Below are 18,786 nucleotides of genomic sequence, written 5' to 3'. Positions count from 1 at the left end.
AAGAAAGGCTCATGGTGTGTGGTGTGAAATTTCAGCTGTTTTCGAGGCACGCAGCGGAGTAATGCTTTGCAGACACAATCTTCAGTGCGCATTGTACTTCACTGTGCTTGAAAATTATAATGGCGCTAACACATGCAACCACAAAGGAACAAGGACAAGATGACAGCACTGTACCAGCACATGAGCTGATTGCAATGAACAGGAAATTGGCCATGAAAGCGAGAAATGAAGAGGACCAGGACCGCTGGCTTTTTGAGGGTTTAGACTGTCAAAAACAGCGCTTGTGTCTCGTCCTTGTTCTTTTGTGGTTGCATGTGTTAGCGCTGTTATAATTTTCAAATCAAGTATGCACCAACTCACCCAAAAAGAAGTTTTAATGAAATTCATTGTGCAGCTCACAATGGCCAGACGTGGTGAGGGGCCCTTTACGGGCGCAGACCATAGTACTGACACTGCAGTATCATTCTCTGCCACCACATGGTACTACGACCCCATCAGGGATGAGATTTCTTCACTTTTGCTTAACTGGAAGCACTGCTTAGTCATGACATCATCAAGAGAAATAGCCATTGTGTTTACTTCTGCAGAAGAGTAAAGAAAAAAAAATGGTGACTTGATGAAGTTGAAGGAATGGGTATGTGGTATTTTAAATGAAACTGCAGGCTCGCTGGTGTGACATACACGAGTAATAATATTAGGTTCATATTGTTACGGAGCAGGTGGGCTTGGCACTAAAGATGCAGCTGCCAGTCAATATTTTTATGACAGTGCTGCTAGCAACTAGGCACGTTTACTTATTCTGCTTCAAAGTGCTGCAGGGCCCTTTCCCAAAGCAATACCAGAACTATGGATATGCCGTCTTGATTGATGTGCATCTAAATCTAATAATCTGTGAATACCAGCTGCCAAAGCCAGAAATGCAACCTGTAGCAGCAACCTGTTCAGCAGCAGAAGGACACTGAACCACTGCAGTTGCTCACACAAGGTTGCTCAGTGAAATTCGTGAACACAAACAAAATTTGGCTAACAGTCTCGTTAACTAATGTAAATAAATCTACATAACTGGACACCACCAACCAAACACAGAAGATACTCACTCAGCCACGTAGTATGAATCTTTGGTCAACACCAGAATGGAGTCCATGTCAGCCTGCCCAGGATCACCAGTGCTACAAGAAGACAGTATATTTAATGTCATTTAGGTTAAATTTGAGACACTGCAGCAAAAAGTAGTATGCACTTGCAGAAATCATTGTTGTGGACACAAGGATGGCGGAAAAATAACTTTTCAGATACAGAGTTGTCTTGAGAAGCGTTGCACTTTTGACAGGATTCTTTCAAGTGCTAATTGAGCTACCATCTAAAACTCAGAGGCACTCAATAAGTTAAAATTAATTCAGGACAAACATTAAGATCACAAGAAAACATGCATATCATAAGAAACCAACAAACACTGACACCAAGGACAACATAGGGGAAATTACTTGTGCTTAATAAATGAAGTAATGAAACGATAAATTAATGGAAATTGAAGTGGATGAAAAAACAACTTGCCGCAGGTGGGAACCGAACCCACAACCTTCGCATTTCGCGTGCGATGCTCTACCAATTGAGCTACCGCGGCGCTGTTTTCCCATCCACTTTCTTGGGTATTTATGTGCCCTAGTAGAACCCTGGGAATGTTAGCCAGCGCCGCCACTCTCAGACCTTGGCGGCGGACGTGGAACGTCCTTCATGCCGCAGGCGTGACGAGAACGTGATCTTTTTGGGTGAAGGCAACTGGTCAATAAACCCACATATGCTACCTAAAGGCATCAATGTTGCCGGATTCGGGACCCTCGTTATGTAATAAACGAGAAGAAAGGGGGTTAACCGAGGGGCCCGATTTTTATTAGTCATATCATAAAAAACCAACAAACACTGACACCAAGGACAACATAGGGGAAATTACTTGTGCTTAATAAATGAAGTAATGAAACGATAAATTAATGGAAATTGAAGTGGATGAAAAAACAAAAAATGCGAAATGCGAAGGTTGTGGGTTCGGTTCCCACCTGCGGCAAGTTGTTTTTTCATCCACTTCAATTTCCATTAATTTATCGTTTCATTACTTCATTTATTAAGCACAAGTAATTTCCCCTATGTTGTCCTTGGTGTCAGTGTTTGTTGGTTTCTTATGATATGACTAATAAAAATCGGGCCCCTCAGTTAACCCCCTTTCTTCTCGAAGAAAACATGCAATAACTTATAGACTAGATGAGGAAAAAAAAAACTGATTCAAAGTACATGCCACTCACACCGTTACGAAGCATGAATTACACAATGTGTAATGTCGAAAAGAAAGGGGGCTAACCAAAGGGCCCGACATTTATTAATCATATCATGAGAAGCCAACAAACAAAGACACCAAGGAAAACATAGTGGAAATTACTTGTACTTACTAATTGAATTAAGAAAATTATAAATTAATGGCAATGAAAGTGGATGAAAAAACAACTTGCCGCAGGTCGGGAACGATCCCACGTCTTCACGTAATGACATGTGCGATGCTCTAACCAATTGAGCTACTGTGGAGTGGTTTCCCCATTCACTTTCTTGGGTACTTATTGGTTACTACTAGAACTAACCTTGGTAGGGTTAGCCAACGCCACCACTCACAACCTTGGCAGCGGATGGTTTGTGAGTGGTGGCGCTTAAGTGTCTTAGTTGTAAGAGGCAATTGGGAGATTGGTGGAAGAAAAGTAGGGAAACGACAAAAAACGGAGACGTACAAAAGCAAAGTTCGCAATAGGGGGTCAGAAAATGTGGTTGTGGGAGTTCATAGTGGTTTCTTTTTTTCTTCTTTTTTAACTTGGGTAGGACATTAGGCAGTATAATAGCAAGAGCTTGGTGGCGCAACTCACCCCCCCATTCCAAAGGGGATGCTCACAACAACCATCCGCATCCATCCATTTGTATGTCAGAATACAGCGTTAGCAGTAGCTGCTGGACTGACGTTAGCATTTAGCTAGTGCATGAAAGGATCAATTGTCTTTGGTGCATGCTACCAGCTGCTTGGACAGACTGGTAGGGGGGCATTTAAGGAAAGGAGGATGTGGGGATTGAGGTATTTCGGCGCCTTTGTACGGGCATTCACCTGTTCTGTCATCCCTGTGCCTCACCCTTTTCACTAGTAACGGTTGTCAGTGGTGACCTTGGTCACAAACCGGTTTGCGCCGGAGGCACTTGCATTGCCAGCGGCAGAAGCTGTGGTTGCCAGATTGAGTGCGAGGGAGATCTCTCTGGGACATCGTACAGTACGTACACGTATGGCACTGAGAAGCACTTATCGCAATGCCAAGCCAACAAAAACTGCCCGAGCTCTTGTGAGTGGGCCCATTCGTTATCATGAGAGCAAGCAGCATAGCTGCGGGGACTTTTCTTAGTGGTGTGTTGCGGAGAGCCATCCTTTTGCAGTGACATGCTAGCGGCACCACTGTCTGTGCTTTGCGCCCTTGGCGTGGGAGCCCTTTGATTCCCGCACTGGCCCGGGACCGGGCGTTCTTGCAGTGTTGGGTGTCGCCGGAGACAAACAGACAGTTTCCGCCAACATAGGTCAATACTGTGTGTTCTCACGCCTGCACAGTGCTCGGTGCCCCTCCTTTTGCGGCATGAGTGTGGCGTGCTAGATTATGTGACGTGACGTGACAGCTTATGTGGCGCTGTGGCTTGAACTCACGGTGTTTGGCACTCCTGTGAGATACGAGAACCCCACAAGCTGAAACATGCGTGCATTGCAAGCCAGCACTATTGTGGAGGGTTAAACTGTGTTCTTGTGGCCTAATGTTTTCACCAGCTACTATACTTTTAGAACATTGTATTGTACAGATTTTTTCTCCGTCGAACATTTTGAGGGCCTGGAGAGCTTACGGAATGCAGTGGAAGGTTTTTTTGATATTTTGAGCATAGTTAAATGTGACATTCTTGTCCTCCCCTTCCCCCCTTCTGCACTTTCTTGGCACCTTCACATTAGACACACACTTTGGGCCTCAATGAATAGAAATAGTCAAACCAAAAAAGTGAGGAAGTCTTGACCTGCACTGTAGTTCCAGAAACTGTGCCCAAGAAAAATAAATTTAAGAAGAAATCTAAAAAAAGGATGCCTAAGTACTTGTTATGAGTTGGGAATGCAAAAGCATCAATGTCCAATTGAACGCCGCTGAGCAGTCCTTCGAGTTATGAACTCCTCGCAGGCAAGCGAGCGCGCTGATACGCTTGGCACATTTTGATTTGGCCTTACTGAGGCCCAGTTAAAATGCAGGAAAGAGCATGCGCGGACAAGGAAAGCATGGATGACACAGGCTTCCGAGACTGAGGGTGACAAGGCATCGCAGCAATGCCCTCTCCCCTCATAAAACACCTAGTGTGCTACTGAGGCAGTAGGTGTTCTCTTTCGCTTGCTCTGCTTTATCGAGGCGTGCTTGTGCCGTGGTGTCACAGTGAATGGGAATTTAAGTGCTGTTTTAATGCTACAGACACCGGATTTTTCACTCAATGAGCCATTTCATGCTTTCGCACCAATATATAAAATAAAAGTCCAACTTCAGTGCGCCATGTGTTTGGTCATGGAGCCCGAGGTGCCGTAGGCCTGAGGACTTCACGCGTGATGTTCTTGATTGCCAAGTCATATGCGCCAATGTGCGAGATGCCTAGCCGCGGGTCCAAAGAGTAAACAATGTGCATGTTCGCAGCTCCAGAGGATTCCGTGTGTGATGTGCTGGGTCATGGTGCTGATGCTCAAAAGGCTTAGCCGTAGATCCGAGGATTGCCTGCACAATGTGCTTGGAAGTAAACTTGGAAGCGAAGTCTGAAGCACCGATGCTCGAAAGGCTTATCCATATGTCCGAGGATTCCGTGTGCAAAGTGCTTGGTCATGAAGCCCGCACCACCAATGCTCGGAATACTTAGCTGTGGGCTCGAGACGTCAAGTAGCAAAGGGGTCGACTGCGCTTCTGCAATGTCCACGGCGCGCCTGTTTTGACACTCATTGCGATCACAGTGGTCGAGATGTCGAGAGCTCACGAGATGTGAAGAGCAGACGCTTTTGCGATGGAACGAGCCCCGGACCAATGGCGAACTGTGCTGGAGTCACGTGGCAGGTGCGGCCAATTGGAGACTCTAGAATGACCTTCAATTGTTTGCTTCTGTGCATTTGTTTCTGTATGGAAGAGATAGCTGAAGCGGCAAACCTAAAGACTGAGAAATGAGAGTATGACAAGGTGCTGCCGCTATCACCTTACTGAACAGAGCTACCATAGCTAGTATAAGACCAAGATGGTGACTTATGGCTGCACTGTTCTGGAGATAATGGAGCTGGAAAAACGCTGTTCTTTTGTGACTTCCACGAAATTTTTCGCCACCTTGTCTGACACAAATTTTTTGGAGCATTCTTACATGGATTTCGGTGATGATATTTCGGAATCAAATAGAAAAAAAGGTTACAGAAATTGAAAATGTGATTTTCAAAAAATCAATTGTTAGGCCATTTCTCGTGATGCAAAAGCCCAGTTCCCCTTTGATTCGACATTCTGGATAATTCTGTCAATTTCATCGTACATGGTCGAATTACTGGAAGTTGAATGTACTGCACTAACTGCGTTTTATTACCTTTCTACTGCTGCTGCAGTGGCTAGAAACAAATGCCAAATTTAAGGGTTGGGAACAATTCAGTCACAGCTGTGCAAGGCTATGGGGACCAGTGGCGTAGCAACAGGGGGGGCCGGGGGGCCGTGGGCCCCGGGTGCAATGGGCCAGTGGGGGGGGTGTTATTTACGCCTGAATGCACCCCTCTTTCCGCTGGCTTGACTGGGCGTAAATTGCAAAGAATGCTCCGGTATCCAGTAGCCCGAGCTCAGGCACTCGATGCGTTGCGCCGCAGAATTGTCGACTGCAGCTCTATCAACACCCCACGAAATAATTGCACGAATGGGCGGGCTAACAAATTTAATTCGCGAAATGGTCGCTAAACTACTTGCCTTAGCGGAACGTTTCATGTGGGGTGCACTCGTGCTGTGCGTTCATGCTGGGAGCAGGAGTCGCGAAACATACAGTGAGGCGCTGTAAGGCGTTGGGGCTCTTGGGTCCCTCTTCCGTTCAGAACGCGCAGCGAAGACGAACAAAGACAGCAGCAAGAGGGCGTTCAATCAGCGCGCCCGGCGCTCGCGTTTACGGCGAAGCGTTCGTTGAGAGCGACGTTGCATAAGTGGGGCGGTCAAAAGTCGCGAATGGGATTCTCTGGATCGTCTTCAGACTCGGTTCGGCCGAAGAGTTTGGCGTCGTATGGCTCGACAGGCTGTAGTCGCGGGCCCGCCGCGATGTCCGGCTCGCTTTTACTTCCCCTCTACCGCTCGCTCCGAGAAGCCGCTGCGATACCTGCCATTATGTTTCACGCTTTCCTTCTTACCCTCGAAAGTTTCAGAAAACTGTTGTTGTTGTGTGACTTCATGTCACAAGTACAGTGTCTGTATCAGCTGCACAGAATTTTATAAAAAAAGAAAGGTGAATTTTGTAAGGATATTTCCCGATCGAGATTCTATGAAGTTATGTCTTTTTGTGATTACTAGGAACTCGGTAGCGCGAAAAATATGGCAGATAAGTAACCATATCCTTAATAATCCCGTAATTAGTACTTATAGAGGAAGCACTTCAATTCGAGAATTGAGGACTCAAAGTCATATTATTAACTGAACAAAAACTTCTTAAACAGAATCGTTTTGGGCGCTACAACCTACAGTACTTTGGCACTGCGGGCGGCGCCCAGTATGAAACCCGGAAATTGTCGATATCCTCGCCTTCCTCGACTACATCAAGGGGGGGGGGGGGGGGTTGACAGAAGACCTATGGGCCCCGGGTGCCAGACGACCTAGCTACGCCACTGATGGGGACCTCATGGAAAATGCCTAATTATGACAGAAAAGCAGCAGACATAATCATTCACACAGAGAAAAGGGCACAGCCACTTACACAGGGTCTGCATCAATGAGAGCCCATCCTCCTAGCACCACCTCACTCTCAGGAATCAGCATCTTCTTGCAGTGCTCGATCAACTGCTTGACATGCTCTTGGTGCTCCTGGTCTTGCATTTCCAGTACAGGCTCATCATCCTGCTCTGGGCTGACTGCCATAAAGTCTTCTGTGATTGGATTGCCCAACATCAGGTCAATAGTGGCTTGCCGGTAAGCATCCTTGAACCGGTTCACATAGTACCTGCAATAAAGTAGGTAAGCTATAACTGCCTGTGCTCAGTGAAAAGAAACCTGTCTCATACAACAAATGACCTTCAAGCTTAAAGCCATCAGTGTCACCAGATTTAGGTTTCTGTGAAAGGAAGTCAGGACAGATTCAATCCAGGAAGAGGACAGAAAGAGCAGCCACATGCCATGAAGTAGCCCTGTATAGAAAAGCATTACAATATTTCCTGCAATAACCATAACAGATGCGAAGGTAATAATGCGCCTTCTACAATATTTATCTGCGGTCACCATGCTCACCTCCCTTTCCAACCATATACATGTCTCATGCATAGTGTTGGTTGCGTTGTATGTAGGCACCTCTGCACAGTGACCTCAGGAAAAATTAAATTAAATTATGGGGTTTTACGTGCCAAAACCACTTTCTGATTTAAGGCACGCCGTAGTGGAGGACTCCGGAAATTTTGACCACCTGGGGTTCTATAACGTGCACCTAAATCTAAGTACACAGGTGTTTTCGCATTTCGCCCCCATCGAAATGCGACCGCCGTGGCCGGGATTCGATCCCACGACCTCATGCTCAGCGACCTCAGGAAAGCATGGCACACATTAACTATGGTAGCTCTGTATGGTAAGGTGATAGTGGCAGCACCTTTTCATACTCTTGGTGATGTGTTCCAAAAATTTAGTGACCTGTTGAAGGAAACCGAACAGCGCAAAAGACTGGACTGTACAGTGTACACAGACACAGTGCTTTTGCAGGCAAGTGACCTGCTAAATTCCGTTCAGCAATGAAAGTTCAGTAAGCACCGTTGCTTGGAGTCAGTATGGTTACATATTGGACAAGATATATAAGATATGATTTCTAGACTACTCTAATGCATTTGACTATGTAGCATGTTGCTATCTTATTGAAAAATTATCAGCTCTTAGAATTGACAGTTTAACCTTGTCATGGATTAGAAACTTTTTACCTTGTCACCTTTAATTCACACTGGCAAGTAACTTTTCTTCTTCCCTCTGTGACTTAATATCTGGTGTACCATAGGGTAGTGTCCTGGGCCCCTTACTATTTTTAATTTGCATTAATGACATTAGCACTAACATAACTTCCAGTATAAGGCTCTTTGCCAATGACTGTATTGTCTACTGGGTTATTAAAAATGCTAATGACCATCTTAACCTTCAAAACGATCTTAACACTATTAACTCCTGGCGTAAGAAATGGCTAATGACCCTTTACTCAACTAAAAGCAAGGTAGTTTCGTTCAGTCGTGAACATTCTACATCTAGCTTCCTTTATTATATAAATAATATAGTGTTACCTCATGCTTCTTCATACACCTACGTAGGAATCAGTTGAACTCCTACTCTCTCCTGAAAGGAGCACATAACTACCATTTGTGCTAAGGCATCTAAAACACTTGGCTAGTTGTGTTGTAATTTACGTCATTATAACTCAAATGTATGTAAATTAGCCTATATAACTTTTTCAATTGCAGCTAGAATTCGCCTCGGCAGTCTGGTCTCCTCATCAGAAGTACCTCGTTAACAAGACAGAAGTACCTCATTAACAAGACAGAGTCGATCCAAAATAGGGTCACTCACTTTATATCATCTAACCCTTTAGGGACGAGACACATAAATACCGAGAAAAATGTTTATTTTTCATCTAAATGTGCAGAAGACATCAAGAATAAGCATAATCAACAAAAAGAGCAAAATATTTTGCGGAAATTTTCTTATGAAAAGGGAGAAACCCCAGACAGGAAACTGGATGTGGGCTTCACCCCAAGTCACCTAAGGCTTCGTTTTCAATTTGTATAGACAGCTGTCATCATATGTGAACCATATGTGTACATTTCATTTGCTTTACATCACATGTGTGACACCACTGCAGCTGGATAACTTGCATGGCCTGTCTTCTCTGACCTTGCTTTCAAACGACAGTGAGCCGTGTGCCAAACTTCTTCCTCGTCCAGTGTCCCTACTATAAATCAACAAATGACCCTTTCCGCCTGTTATGCAGTGTTGGCCAAAGACATTTAGCCATAAAATTCATACTCAATACCGAAACTCGCCAAGAAAAAAAAATTTCTGGTATGTTGCCTGTAGAAAACACTCGTCAATGAAGGGGTAACTACAACCACCATTTCAGTGTTACTAACCTTAAACAAGAACTTGACCTCCAGCCGTTGGATACCCGTCGCTTTGTTTCACTTTTATGTCTATTGCATAAATATGTTCATATCCTACCGTCTCATCGCTTACCAATTCACCCTCCCACGCACACATCACGACGTCTACATAAGAACCTGAGCATCAAATGCATTTTTGGAAGGACTCAAGCTTTTAATTCAGCTGCACAACCACGTGCCATTGCACTTTGGAGTGATCTTCCCGAAGCCATCATCACGATCACTGACCATAACCACTTTTGTGAACTGGGCAGACATTTTAATATTGCATAAGGATTCCACATTCTCTTGTATTACATACTGAATAGGTCTGTATAGTACATTGATGACACTCCAGTGCTTTCTTTTAGTTGTTGTCTGCTGACATAACTGTTTATAGCTCTATGCCCCCCTCACTCTATGCTTCTTCGGAAGCCCCTGTGATGTATTGTAAATAAAATGAATAAATGAGAAAAAATCAAACAAGCAGTCAGCAATGTGTATTCTGATACCACCAGTGGGTCTTTCTCTGGTTGCAAGCTGTGCATGAAAGAAAAAAGCCGTGAAGCACATAGGGCTTACCTGGCAAGTGTTCAGCTTGTAAATTATGTACTAGCTAGTCTCCTGTCTTTTGTGCTGTTACTGTTGCTCATCACCCTCTCTCTGCAAGCACGGCATACGGCATCATGATGGCAAAGCCAGAATTCTTTAATGTAATGATCCCAATACACCCGAGTTCTACAATAAACACAGCGACCTAACGTAAAGCAATGAAGCACATATGTCTACCTGGGAAGTGCAGGGCTTGTAAATTACATACTAGCTAGCCTCCTCTATCTTGTACTGTGACTGTTGCTCATCACCAGATTTTACGCTCTCTCTGCTGGCACAAAGCATGGCATCATGAAGGCAAAGCCAGAATTTTTTAATGTAATGATTCCAAGATTCCGGAGTTCTAGAATGAACACAGCGAATGAAGGTAAAGCAGTAAAGCACATATGTCTACTTGCGAAATGTACAGCTTGTAAATTACATACTAGCCAGCCTCCCATCTCCTGTGCTGTTGCTGTTGCTCATCACCAGCTTTTACCATCTCTCTGCCAGCATGACATATAGCATCATGAACGCAAAGTCAGAATTTTTTTTAAATGAGCCCAAGATTCCAGAGTTCTACAATGAACACAGTGAATGAAAGTAATAAATCTTTTTGTACTCCAAGCATTTTAACACAGGTACCACATTTTCCTCGAAAGACATTACCCTAAAGTTTTATGCAACATGTTTATGCAGTAAAAGTAATCAGTGGCTACATGAAAGAAACCCCCTCCCTCCCTCCCTCTCTCTCTCTCTCTCTCTCTCTCTCTCTCTCTCTCTCTCCCCCCCCCTCTCTCTCTCTCTCTCTCTCTCTCTCACACACACACACACACACACACACACACACACACACACACACACACACACACACACACACACACACACACACACACACACACACACACAATCCTTCTTCTAGTACCTTTAACGCCATTGCGGTGGTAAAAACAGGTTAATGATCACCTACTTCATTACAAACTCTCTTAATGTGAGGGCTCACTAAAAGCATTTGTATAACAGCTGAACAATGAACATCGGCAATTTCAGTACAGAATTCCATTTCAGCTGCTCTTCCTCATTGTCGTACTCCCCTACTGATACACACATGGTGCCTTAGTCTGATAAAGATGATGTATGGTGTTTGATGGCACAAGGGCCAATATTGGCCAATGAGCACCAGGAAACAGTATGAGGTGTACGATGGTGCATTCAATGACAAATGTTATAGATGTAAATTGGCTGTATAGTGGCCTAAAATATGCACTGTTAAATGCATAAAATATACTGTGTATGTATTAAAACTGACATGTGAGGTGAGCTATGAACATAAAATACATGCTGCAAAGTGACATTATAAGAATATTCAGGTAGCACTTATGCCTCACCCAAGCCCTTGTACGTAAGGGCAGGGAAGCACATTCTCTAAATGCTACAACTGCAGCAGCAGCTTCCGATAAGAGGCTGTCCTACAGATCACTTGTGTGTGTAACATGCAGTAAACAAACATTTAAAAAAGCTGAAACTGATTTGCTATCAAAAAGTGAGTCATTGCCAAGGAACATTGCTGGATGAAGTGAAATTTGCTGACGGTATGGTGAACGAAAGTGTTTTTTTCTTTGATCTTCTATTTAAAACATTCCAGCAATATATGCAGGACAGTCAACGTCTCGCCACATTTACCATAGATAGGTGGGTCATTGCCAGTCAACAGTTATGAGTGTCTGCTATATGTGTGCCCAATTCTTAGTCAACACATGATGATCTTGGTTTGCCATGTTTTTGTTATGGGTGATCAATTCCCTAACTGTGGCTTAATAACATGCAGCTTACTAGATGTTTCAGTGTCCAATGAACCCATCCAGTTGCCTCTCAGCTTTTTCTATAAGAAAGTCTTCAAGTCTATGGCAGGGAGAGCTACAGAGTTGCTGGCTTTTGTTGCTACTGATATAACGGTTTTATCTGCCAGCATATTGCCCTCAATGCCTCTATGCCCAAAAACCCCGCATATTGTGACATGCTGGCTAGACATGTATACTGTACACAGAAGTGAATAAAAAAAATTCAGTACAGAATGTTTACTTTTACCAACCAACTTTAAAGTTGTCATAACACTTAGAGAGTCTGTGAATATAATGGCTTTTTGTATATTTGTGTTCCTGATATGCTTCACAGCCGACAGTATTGCATATGCTTCAGCTGTACAGATACTTGTTTCCAGGTGCAGCACATTGGATTCAGAAAAGGATGGTCCGAGTGCTGCAAAAAACTTGCTGGCCTGTGACCTTGATGCGTCCGTGTAATACTCTGGGCATGGGTATTTCGTCTGAAGTACAAGGAAGTGCATTAAAATGCATGTCTTTGGGGTGTGCTTTATGACCTTGATAAACGATGTGTCACATTCTTCCAGCTACCACTGCCATGGCAGTAGCACCTTTACTGGAGGCATTACACAATGTTCTAGAAGTGGGACACACATTTCTTCACCGAGCTTCCTCACATGCAGTGAGAAGGGCTCTCTTGCTGTGGGCTGATTGTCAAAAAGTAAGGCACAGGACACATTGTTTAGTTTTGTATCTAGGGTGTTCAGGATTCGAATGTACGTTTAGATAATACATGAAGCTGGATTATGACCACTGTAGTCGGAGTGACCACTCATTTCATTCTACATAGAGACTTTCTACAGGGTTTGTCCTGAAAGCACCAGTTGCGAGGTGGATACTGTGGGGTCTCTCACACCCGTACTCTTGGGACAAAGGAACGACAACACAGTAGTGCAAACAATCACAAGGGCATTTATTGCACCTTTCATAAATCAATGCCTGCTAGCCGAGTTGCTATCCACAAAACATGCCGATGGGCGCGCGACAAATCTAGAAGTCTGACTCACCGCGACCGGAAGCGAGCGAATATGTTCGCCCCATGCTGGATCCCAAGGCCTGGTCGTTCGCGTGTATGGTCACGCGAATCGTGGCGCGTTCGAGGGCGGCCACGCGAGGCGGTCTCGCAGAAGCATGGGTCGGCGCGCACGCGGGATACGTCCCCGCCGCGCGCCGACCCGCCGGGCAAGAGGGTCGCTGCACGTGCGGCACGGCCGTCCCGCTTCCTGTCTCGAACCCAACAGCCCGAGCGCCTTGTCTCCCGACGCCCGAGTAACCCCGCAGCGGCGCGACGCTCGCGCCATCTCTCGCACCGCGCTTCAACCACATTGACCACCGCTGACGTCACGCAGGCCACGCACCGAAGTGGGATTACAGGAGACGCGCTATGCGGGAAAAACATCAGGGGACGCGCGAGAGTCGCGCATCCCCACAATACCTAAATGGTGAACAGGGTCTAGGATTTTTAGTGCACCTGGCATCGCAGAATGATAGATTATAGCACCATAGTCAAGGCAAGAAAAGACAAGGCTCTTGTACAAGTCCAGGAGGCATTTCAGATCGCTACCTCATGTTGTGCATGACAGAAGCTTTAAGAGGTTCATTGTTCTGGGACGTTCGTCTTCAGGTATTTAATATGGGGAATAAATGTAAGCTTTGAGTCTAAAATGATTTCTAGGAATTTATCTTCATTGCTCAAAGAGTTCATCTTTCTTAACAGCAATACTTAGCACAAGTACTTTTCTGGGCGTTTATTTTAAACCCATGTTCATCTGCCGATTTAGACAATATGTTTATTCCAAGCTGCACTTGTCGTTCGCAGATGACAATATTGCACGATTTAAAACCTACCTGCACACTGTCGATATAAACAGAATAAAACATTGTGCGTGGAACGAGAGTATGCAGGGAATTCACTTTTGCAATAAAGATGATGATGATGATGATTTATTGACATCTCTCTTGAAACTGGGCGGTGACAAATGGTCACCTAGGCTCCTTGAGTTACTCAGGTATGCTATACATGCTTTTCATTCTAGCATTTTTGTATACATCTCCCTAATCATTCTTTTCTCTTCCTCAAAACTTCTCTATCTACCTTGTACCTGAGATTGCAACGAATCTGGTCGTATCAATCTCTTTTTTTCTTTTTTTTTTTTCCCCACCAATACTCTAAACGTATCTTGCTCATGTCGACTGTTGACTAGCTCATGCTTCCATCCATTCTACTAGGATGTGCTGAATTATCTTCGAATTTTTGCTGCAGCATACACATGCCTCATCTTGTTGCGAATACAGTCGAAACCTGCGATAATGAAATGTCGCTGTACTACAATCCCGCATAAACGAAATTTGCCGGAATGTAACCCCACATATTAACACGTAACACAGATAAAGTGCTGGTTTACCATTTTTTCAAATAATTCACAAGGACGATGCTATTGGCCTGTAACTGCTGGCTAATGATGGGTCCTTGCCTTGATTGGGTATTGAGATGATAATAGTTTCCTTCCAAGAGGATGGAATATAGCCAGTTGCCCACATGCGATTGAAAAGACTTAAGAGTGTTTTAGAGTTTCAGGGCATAGGTACCTAACCATTTCGTACATGATATGAGCGCCACCTGGTTTGGAGTTGTTACAACAGTTGAGAGATGCCTTAAGTTCAGCGAGAATGAATGGTCGATTGCATGCCTCGTTTCAAGCACTTTTGCATTCGAGGGGCAGTTACTCTGTGCATTCTTTGAACTTCAAGAAGGGTTCAGTGTAGTGTAATGCACTAGAGATATATTCAAAATGCTCACCCAGAAAGTCTGAGTCTGTCTGGTCTTCCAGGCTATCATCTATGTATTTACCAAGGGCAGAGAGTGTGTGTGATGGCCTTTTAATTTATTTACTCTGTTCCACACTTTTCTCTCTTCCATGTAAGAATTTATGCTACAAAAATACTCCTTCCCACTATCTCTCTTAGCATGTCTACGTGGTTTACTGCCTTGCAACATTGTTTGTTTGAAATCGATTAGATTTTCAGCAGTTGGAGAGTTGTAAAGCAGTGCCCAAGCTTTGCTTTGTTTTTTCCATGCTTTCCTACATTTATCATCCCACCATGGTATGTAACGTTTATTGGCTAACCCAATAGTTTGTTGGATGGATCTTGTGGCAGCCTCTATTACGAAACCTGTCTGTTAGGTAAGCCAAAGCATGGTTTATTTAATCCCTAGGGGAGACACTCCTCGAAAAAACATTTTTTAAATATTTGAACCAGAGGTATGAAAGTCCACCCATTTATAGAGCATTACAAGCAGATTTCAAGTATGCTATTAGTTTTTGTGTAGCCGCTATAGTAATTGAGTTATGTGCTACACAACGGGCAAAATAGAGTGATTTTGTGGGCACATTATTGTGAAATAGATTTTTGTAAAAAGCTTTGTGTAGACTGCTAAGTGCCGATATCTATTCAAACAGCATCTAAAATTACTGCAACTACAACAAAAAAAGGACACTTCAACGAATGCATACATGCATGCTCTTGAAGATATGTACAGTGCTCATACCTACTTGAAATTGCAATATCTCCCAGCAATAGTTGCAAAAGTACAAGGTCATATTTCAGGGAATTGAGAAAAAAAATTAGTTTAAATGCTCTAATCTTTTTGCATAGTTCTAGTAATTATACACGCTGTTTGGCTAAATATCGGCACTTCTTGATCTACAAAGAGCTAAAGAAGCTACAGCACAATGCTCTTTGTTAAAATTTAGTGCATAAAAAAGTGCCCACAAAGATTACTATATTTTTCTATTGTGCAACATGTAACTCAAAAACTATAATAGCTACACAAAAAGTAACGATATATTTGAAATCTGCATAGAAAACTCTATAATTCACTGATTCAACCTTCCATCAGGAAACACGTGGGGAGCATTCAGCCTCTTTTATAAGATTTAAGACTATTGGGAAGTGGTCACTTCTGTAGGGGTTAATAATGTTCCAATTAAGGTATGGCATGAGTGTGCTGGATACTATGCTCAAGTCAATTGAGGAGTACATTTTGTGTGCAACACTATAGTATGTCAGCTCCTTATTGAGTAAGCATGCATCAGAGGAAAAGAGGAAATTTCCTATTAAACGCCCTTTTCCACTGCAACAGGAGTCTCCCCACAAAGTGTTGTGCACGTTTAATTCTCCGCCAACCATGTCTGGCTCCGGAAGTACATCAATGTAGTTTTGAAATTCAGTTTTATGAAGCTGATAATGGGGAAGGGATGTATATACAGCTGATAGTGACTAGCTTATCAAACAACACTTCTTGGGTAGCAGCTGCCTCTAGAGGTGGACGGAGTTTTAGTGCCCGGCAGGCAACACCACTATCGACTATGTGACTACGATAGCCACAACACCGGATAAGGCGACAGTGTTGTAAGGAGCGGAGATAGAAGACGAAAAAGAAGAGATCGAGCAGAATGCGTTCAAGTTGGCTATCTGTGACCATTGTGACCATGTGCTGCCTCATTAGCCATTGTTTTTTTTTCTATTGCCACTCCTCTCTGTAATGCCTGTATGGCCTTGAGAGTAAATAAATGAAATGAAATGAAATCAATAAAATCATGGCATTATCTGTCTGAGTATCTGGTGATGTGTGAGAACATTACATTTGGCACAGCCGGAGAAGGACCATGTGGATCGAGCTAACAACAGTGGAGAGAGGAACAGCCAGGCTCACCTGGAGAGCTACCAATTTCAAGATGACAGCCAGGTGACTCTCCATGGCCATCCCAAGGCAGCAAAAATATTTTGCTTTGTTGTGGCAAAGACAAAGCTGACCACCGCAGAGCTTTTCTCCAGACACAGTGCAAGAACAGATATTAGGCTAGATGATTTTGATAGACAATTTTTATGGCCTACCACCCAAGGAGTTACTGGAAATCAACTTTCACTGGAATCACCAGTGACATCTAAGACAGAAGTATTGCGGCTTCACGCATCGCAGTTACAGCAGCAACAGCAGCTCATGGGTCTTTTGAGCCAAGCAATCACTGCAATTCCTAGGAGGTGTGAAGCTCTTGTGCTATCAGGCATTTTTGAAGGTGCAACAGATTTCACTTTGACATGGATGCATTTTTATGAGTACACATGCCAACACAATGAATTGAAGGACGATGAAGATAAAGTGCTGAATATGTGAACGTATTTGACTGGAAATGTACGTAAATGGCACGACTTGAGTACCAGAGACCATAAGGGACCCATGGAGCTCCTGGTGGGTGCTTTATATAACAGCTTTTGAAAGTACAGTAAAACCTCTTTAATTCATAACTCGTTAATTCGCAATTTCACATAATTCGAAGTAGCCGCTGTGGTACGTCTAACAATGTATTGAAAGCACTATGTAACACATCCCGCTAATTCACACTGAAATTTGCACCGCCACTGATAATTCGAACTTTGCGCCATCATGGATGGAGAGATTGCTAGTGTGCAAAAGCACGTCGGCGATTCTGGCGACGCCGCACGGGCCGCGCTGCTTTGCTTTTTTTCATCTGTGGCCCTTTGTTTAGGCCTGACTGGAGAGAGACGCATTCGTGCCTGACCAGCCATGGCCAATGCCTCTGTTACAGGTCACTTCTCTCCCTCTCTCAAGACCTTAATTTTTTTTTCTTTACACCTTTCTGTTACATCTTGGAGTTTACACGTATTATTACACGTATCAGCGACGTATCTCAGCATTGCTGAGATACATGTGTGGCCGCCACCAGTACGTATAGCGGAACTCAGCAGCATGCAGCCGGTGCAGCTACGAAAGTACAACGGAGACCAATGTCACAGCAGGTTGTGGTGCGTTTCACGAGTGAATTTTAGAGCGTAGCTCTTGTTCCTGGGGTGTAAAGGTGCGTTTATAGCCCGATGTTTTCAGCGCGCATCGCTTGTGGCCAGTCACGCACATCGCTTGTGCGGTGCCAGCCAAAATGTCGTCCCCTCTAGACTTCGACGTGCGTGCCATCGGCTGCTCTCTTTGGAGCATGCGCAGAACGATCCCCAACCTGCATGCCGCTTTAAAGACTTTGAATGGCTGTCTGCGACCATTGGCAAAGCAGTGTGGGCACCTTTTTTCTTCGCGCCATGCATTGTGGGTCGGCGCAGTCGGTGCAACGCGCAGATGGAGCAACAGTCATATCGACGTCAGGCATGTCGGACAGCATTGGTCGCGTCCGGTTATGTTGGCTGCGCCAATAGACATTGTCCTCGCCAACGTGACATAGCGAGTGTGCGCGCGCACTCACGCTACGTCGGACTATATACACACCTTAATGGGGCGATGTTTTTTCTCTTTCATTAGTTTGAGTTTTGCATAATTGATATTTTCGTAGCGTCCCCGCGTAATTCGAATTAACGAGCTTTTACTGTAATGCTGTAGACTGTTGGGACAGGACAATATTCTTCCAATGCCACTCTGGCAGCCTCTTGGATTACTTTTTTTGAGAAGAGGAGACTTTTTCAAATTTGCAAACCTGCCCTACCAGAATCTTCTATGGTACCTTTTATACTCCATGGCATGGCAAGGGACGAGCAATGATGCTTGATGAAGTGCTGCATGCACTGGAAGGTGTTTTTGTCAACAGATTACCGCAATGTCGTTTTCAAGAATCATGCCAGTCAGTCAATGATAGTTCCCTGCATAACGCCGTCTTTCACCAGGACAGGTCTTTAGAAGCAGTCCTACTACGCCGGACAAGTCAAACGTGACACAGGAAAAACGAGTAAGTCAGGATTCACAACCACATCTAATGATTGAAGATGAGGCTGTATATTTGACGAAGGCTAGCGTACTTCATGGCACAGTGAATGTCAACGGACAAAATGTTAACATACTTAGGTACCAGAGCTTCTGTTAGCCTTATCAATCGGTGCCTT

The 18,786-nt window shown here is 44.2% G+C and overlaps 1 protein-coding gene and 1 non-coding gene across 3 annotated transcripts in view; both read right to left on the bottom strand.

Moving 5' to 3' along the window:
• The window catches only part of sp3 (phosphatidylinositide phosphatase spermathreecae), a 241,834-nt gene that overhangs the window by 59,752 nt on the left and 163,296 nt on the right, over positions 1–18,786 (bottom strand). For both annotated transcript variants that reach the window (XM_075676714.1, XM_075676715.1), the window contains exons 13-14: positions 7,003–7,245; positions 1,098–1,169 (exon numbers count right to left, since the gene is read on the bottom strand). In XM_075676714.1, the coding sequence (XP_075532829.1) occupies positions 1,098–1,169; positions 7,003–7,245 (315 nt within the window). The remainder of the gene's footprint in view (positions 1–1,097; positions 1,170–7,002; positions 7,246–18,786) is intronic.
• Positions 1,552–1,624, bottom strand: TRNAS-CGA (transfer RNA serine (anticodon CGA)). The gene has a single exon. It is a non-coding gene; the product is annotated as a tRNA-Ser (tRNA).

The sequence above is a fragment of the Dermacentor variabilis genome, unplaced genomic scaffold (genome assembly GCF_050947875.1).
Source record: "Dermacentor variabilis isolate Ectoservices unplaced genomic scaffold, ASM5094787v1 scaffold_12, whole genome shotgun sequence".
NCBI lineage: Eukaryota > Metazoa > Arthropoda > Arachnida > Ixodida > Ixodidae > Dermacentor > Dermacentor variabilis.
The sequence above is the reverse complement of the archived record's forward strand: the minus strand, read 5'-3'. Positions and strand labels throughout refer to the sequence as shown.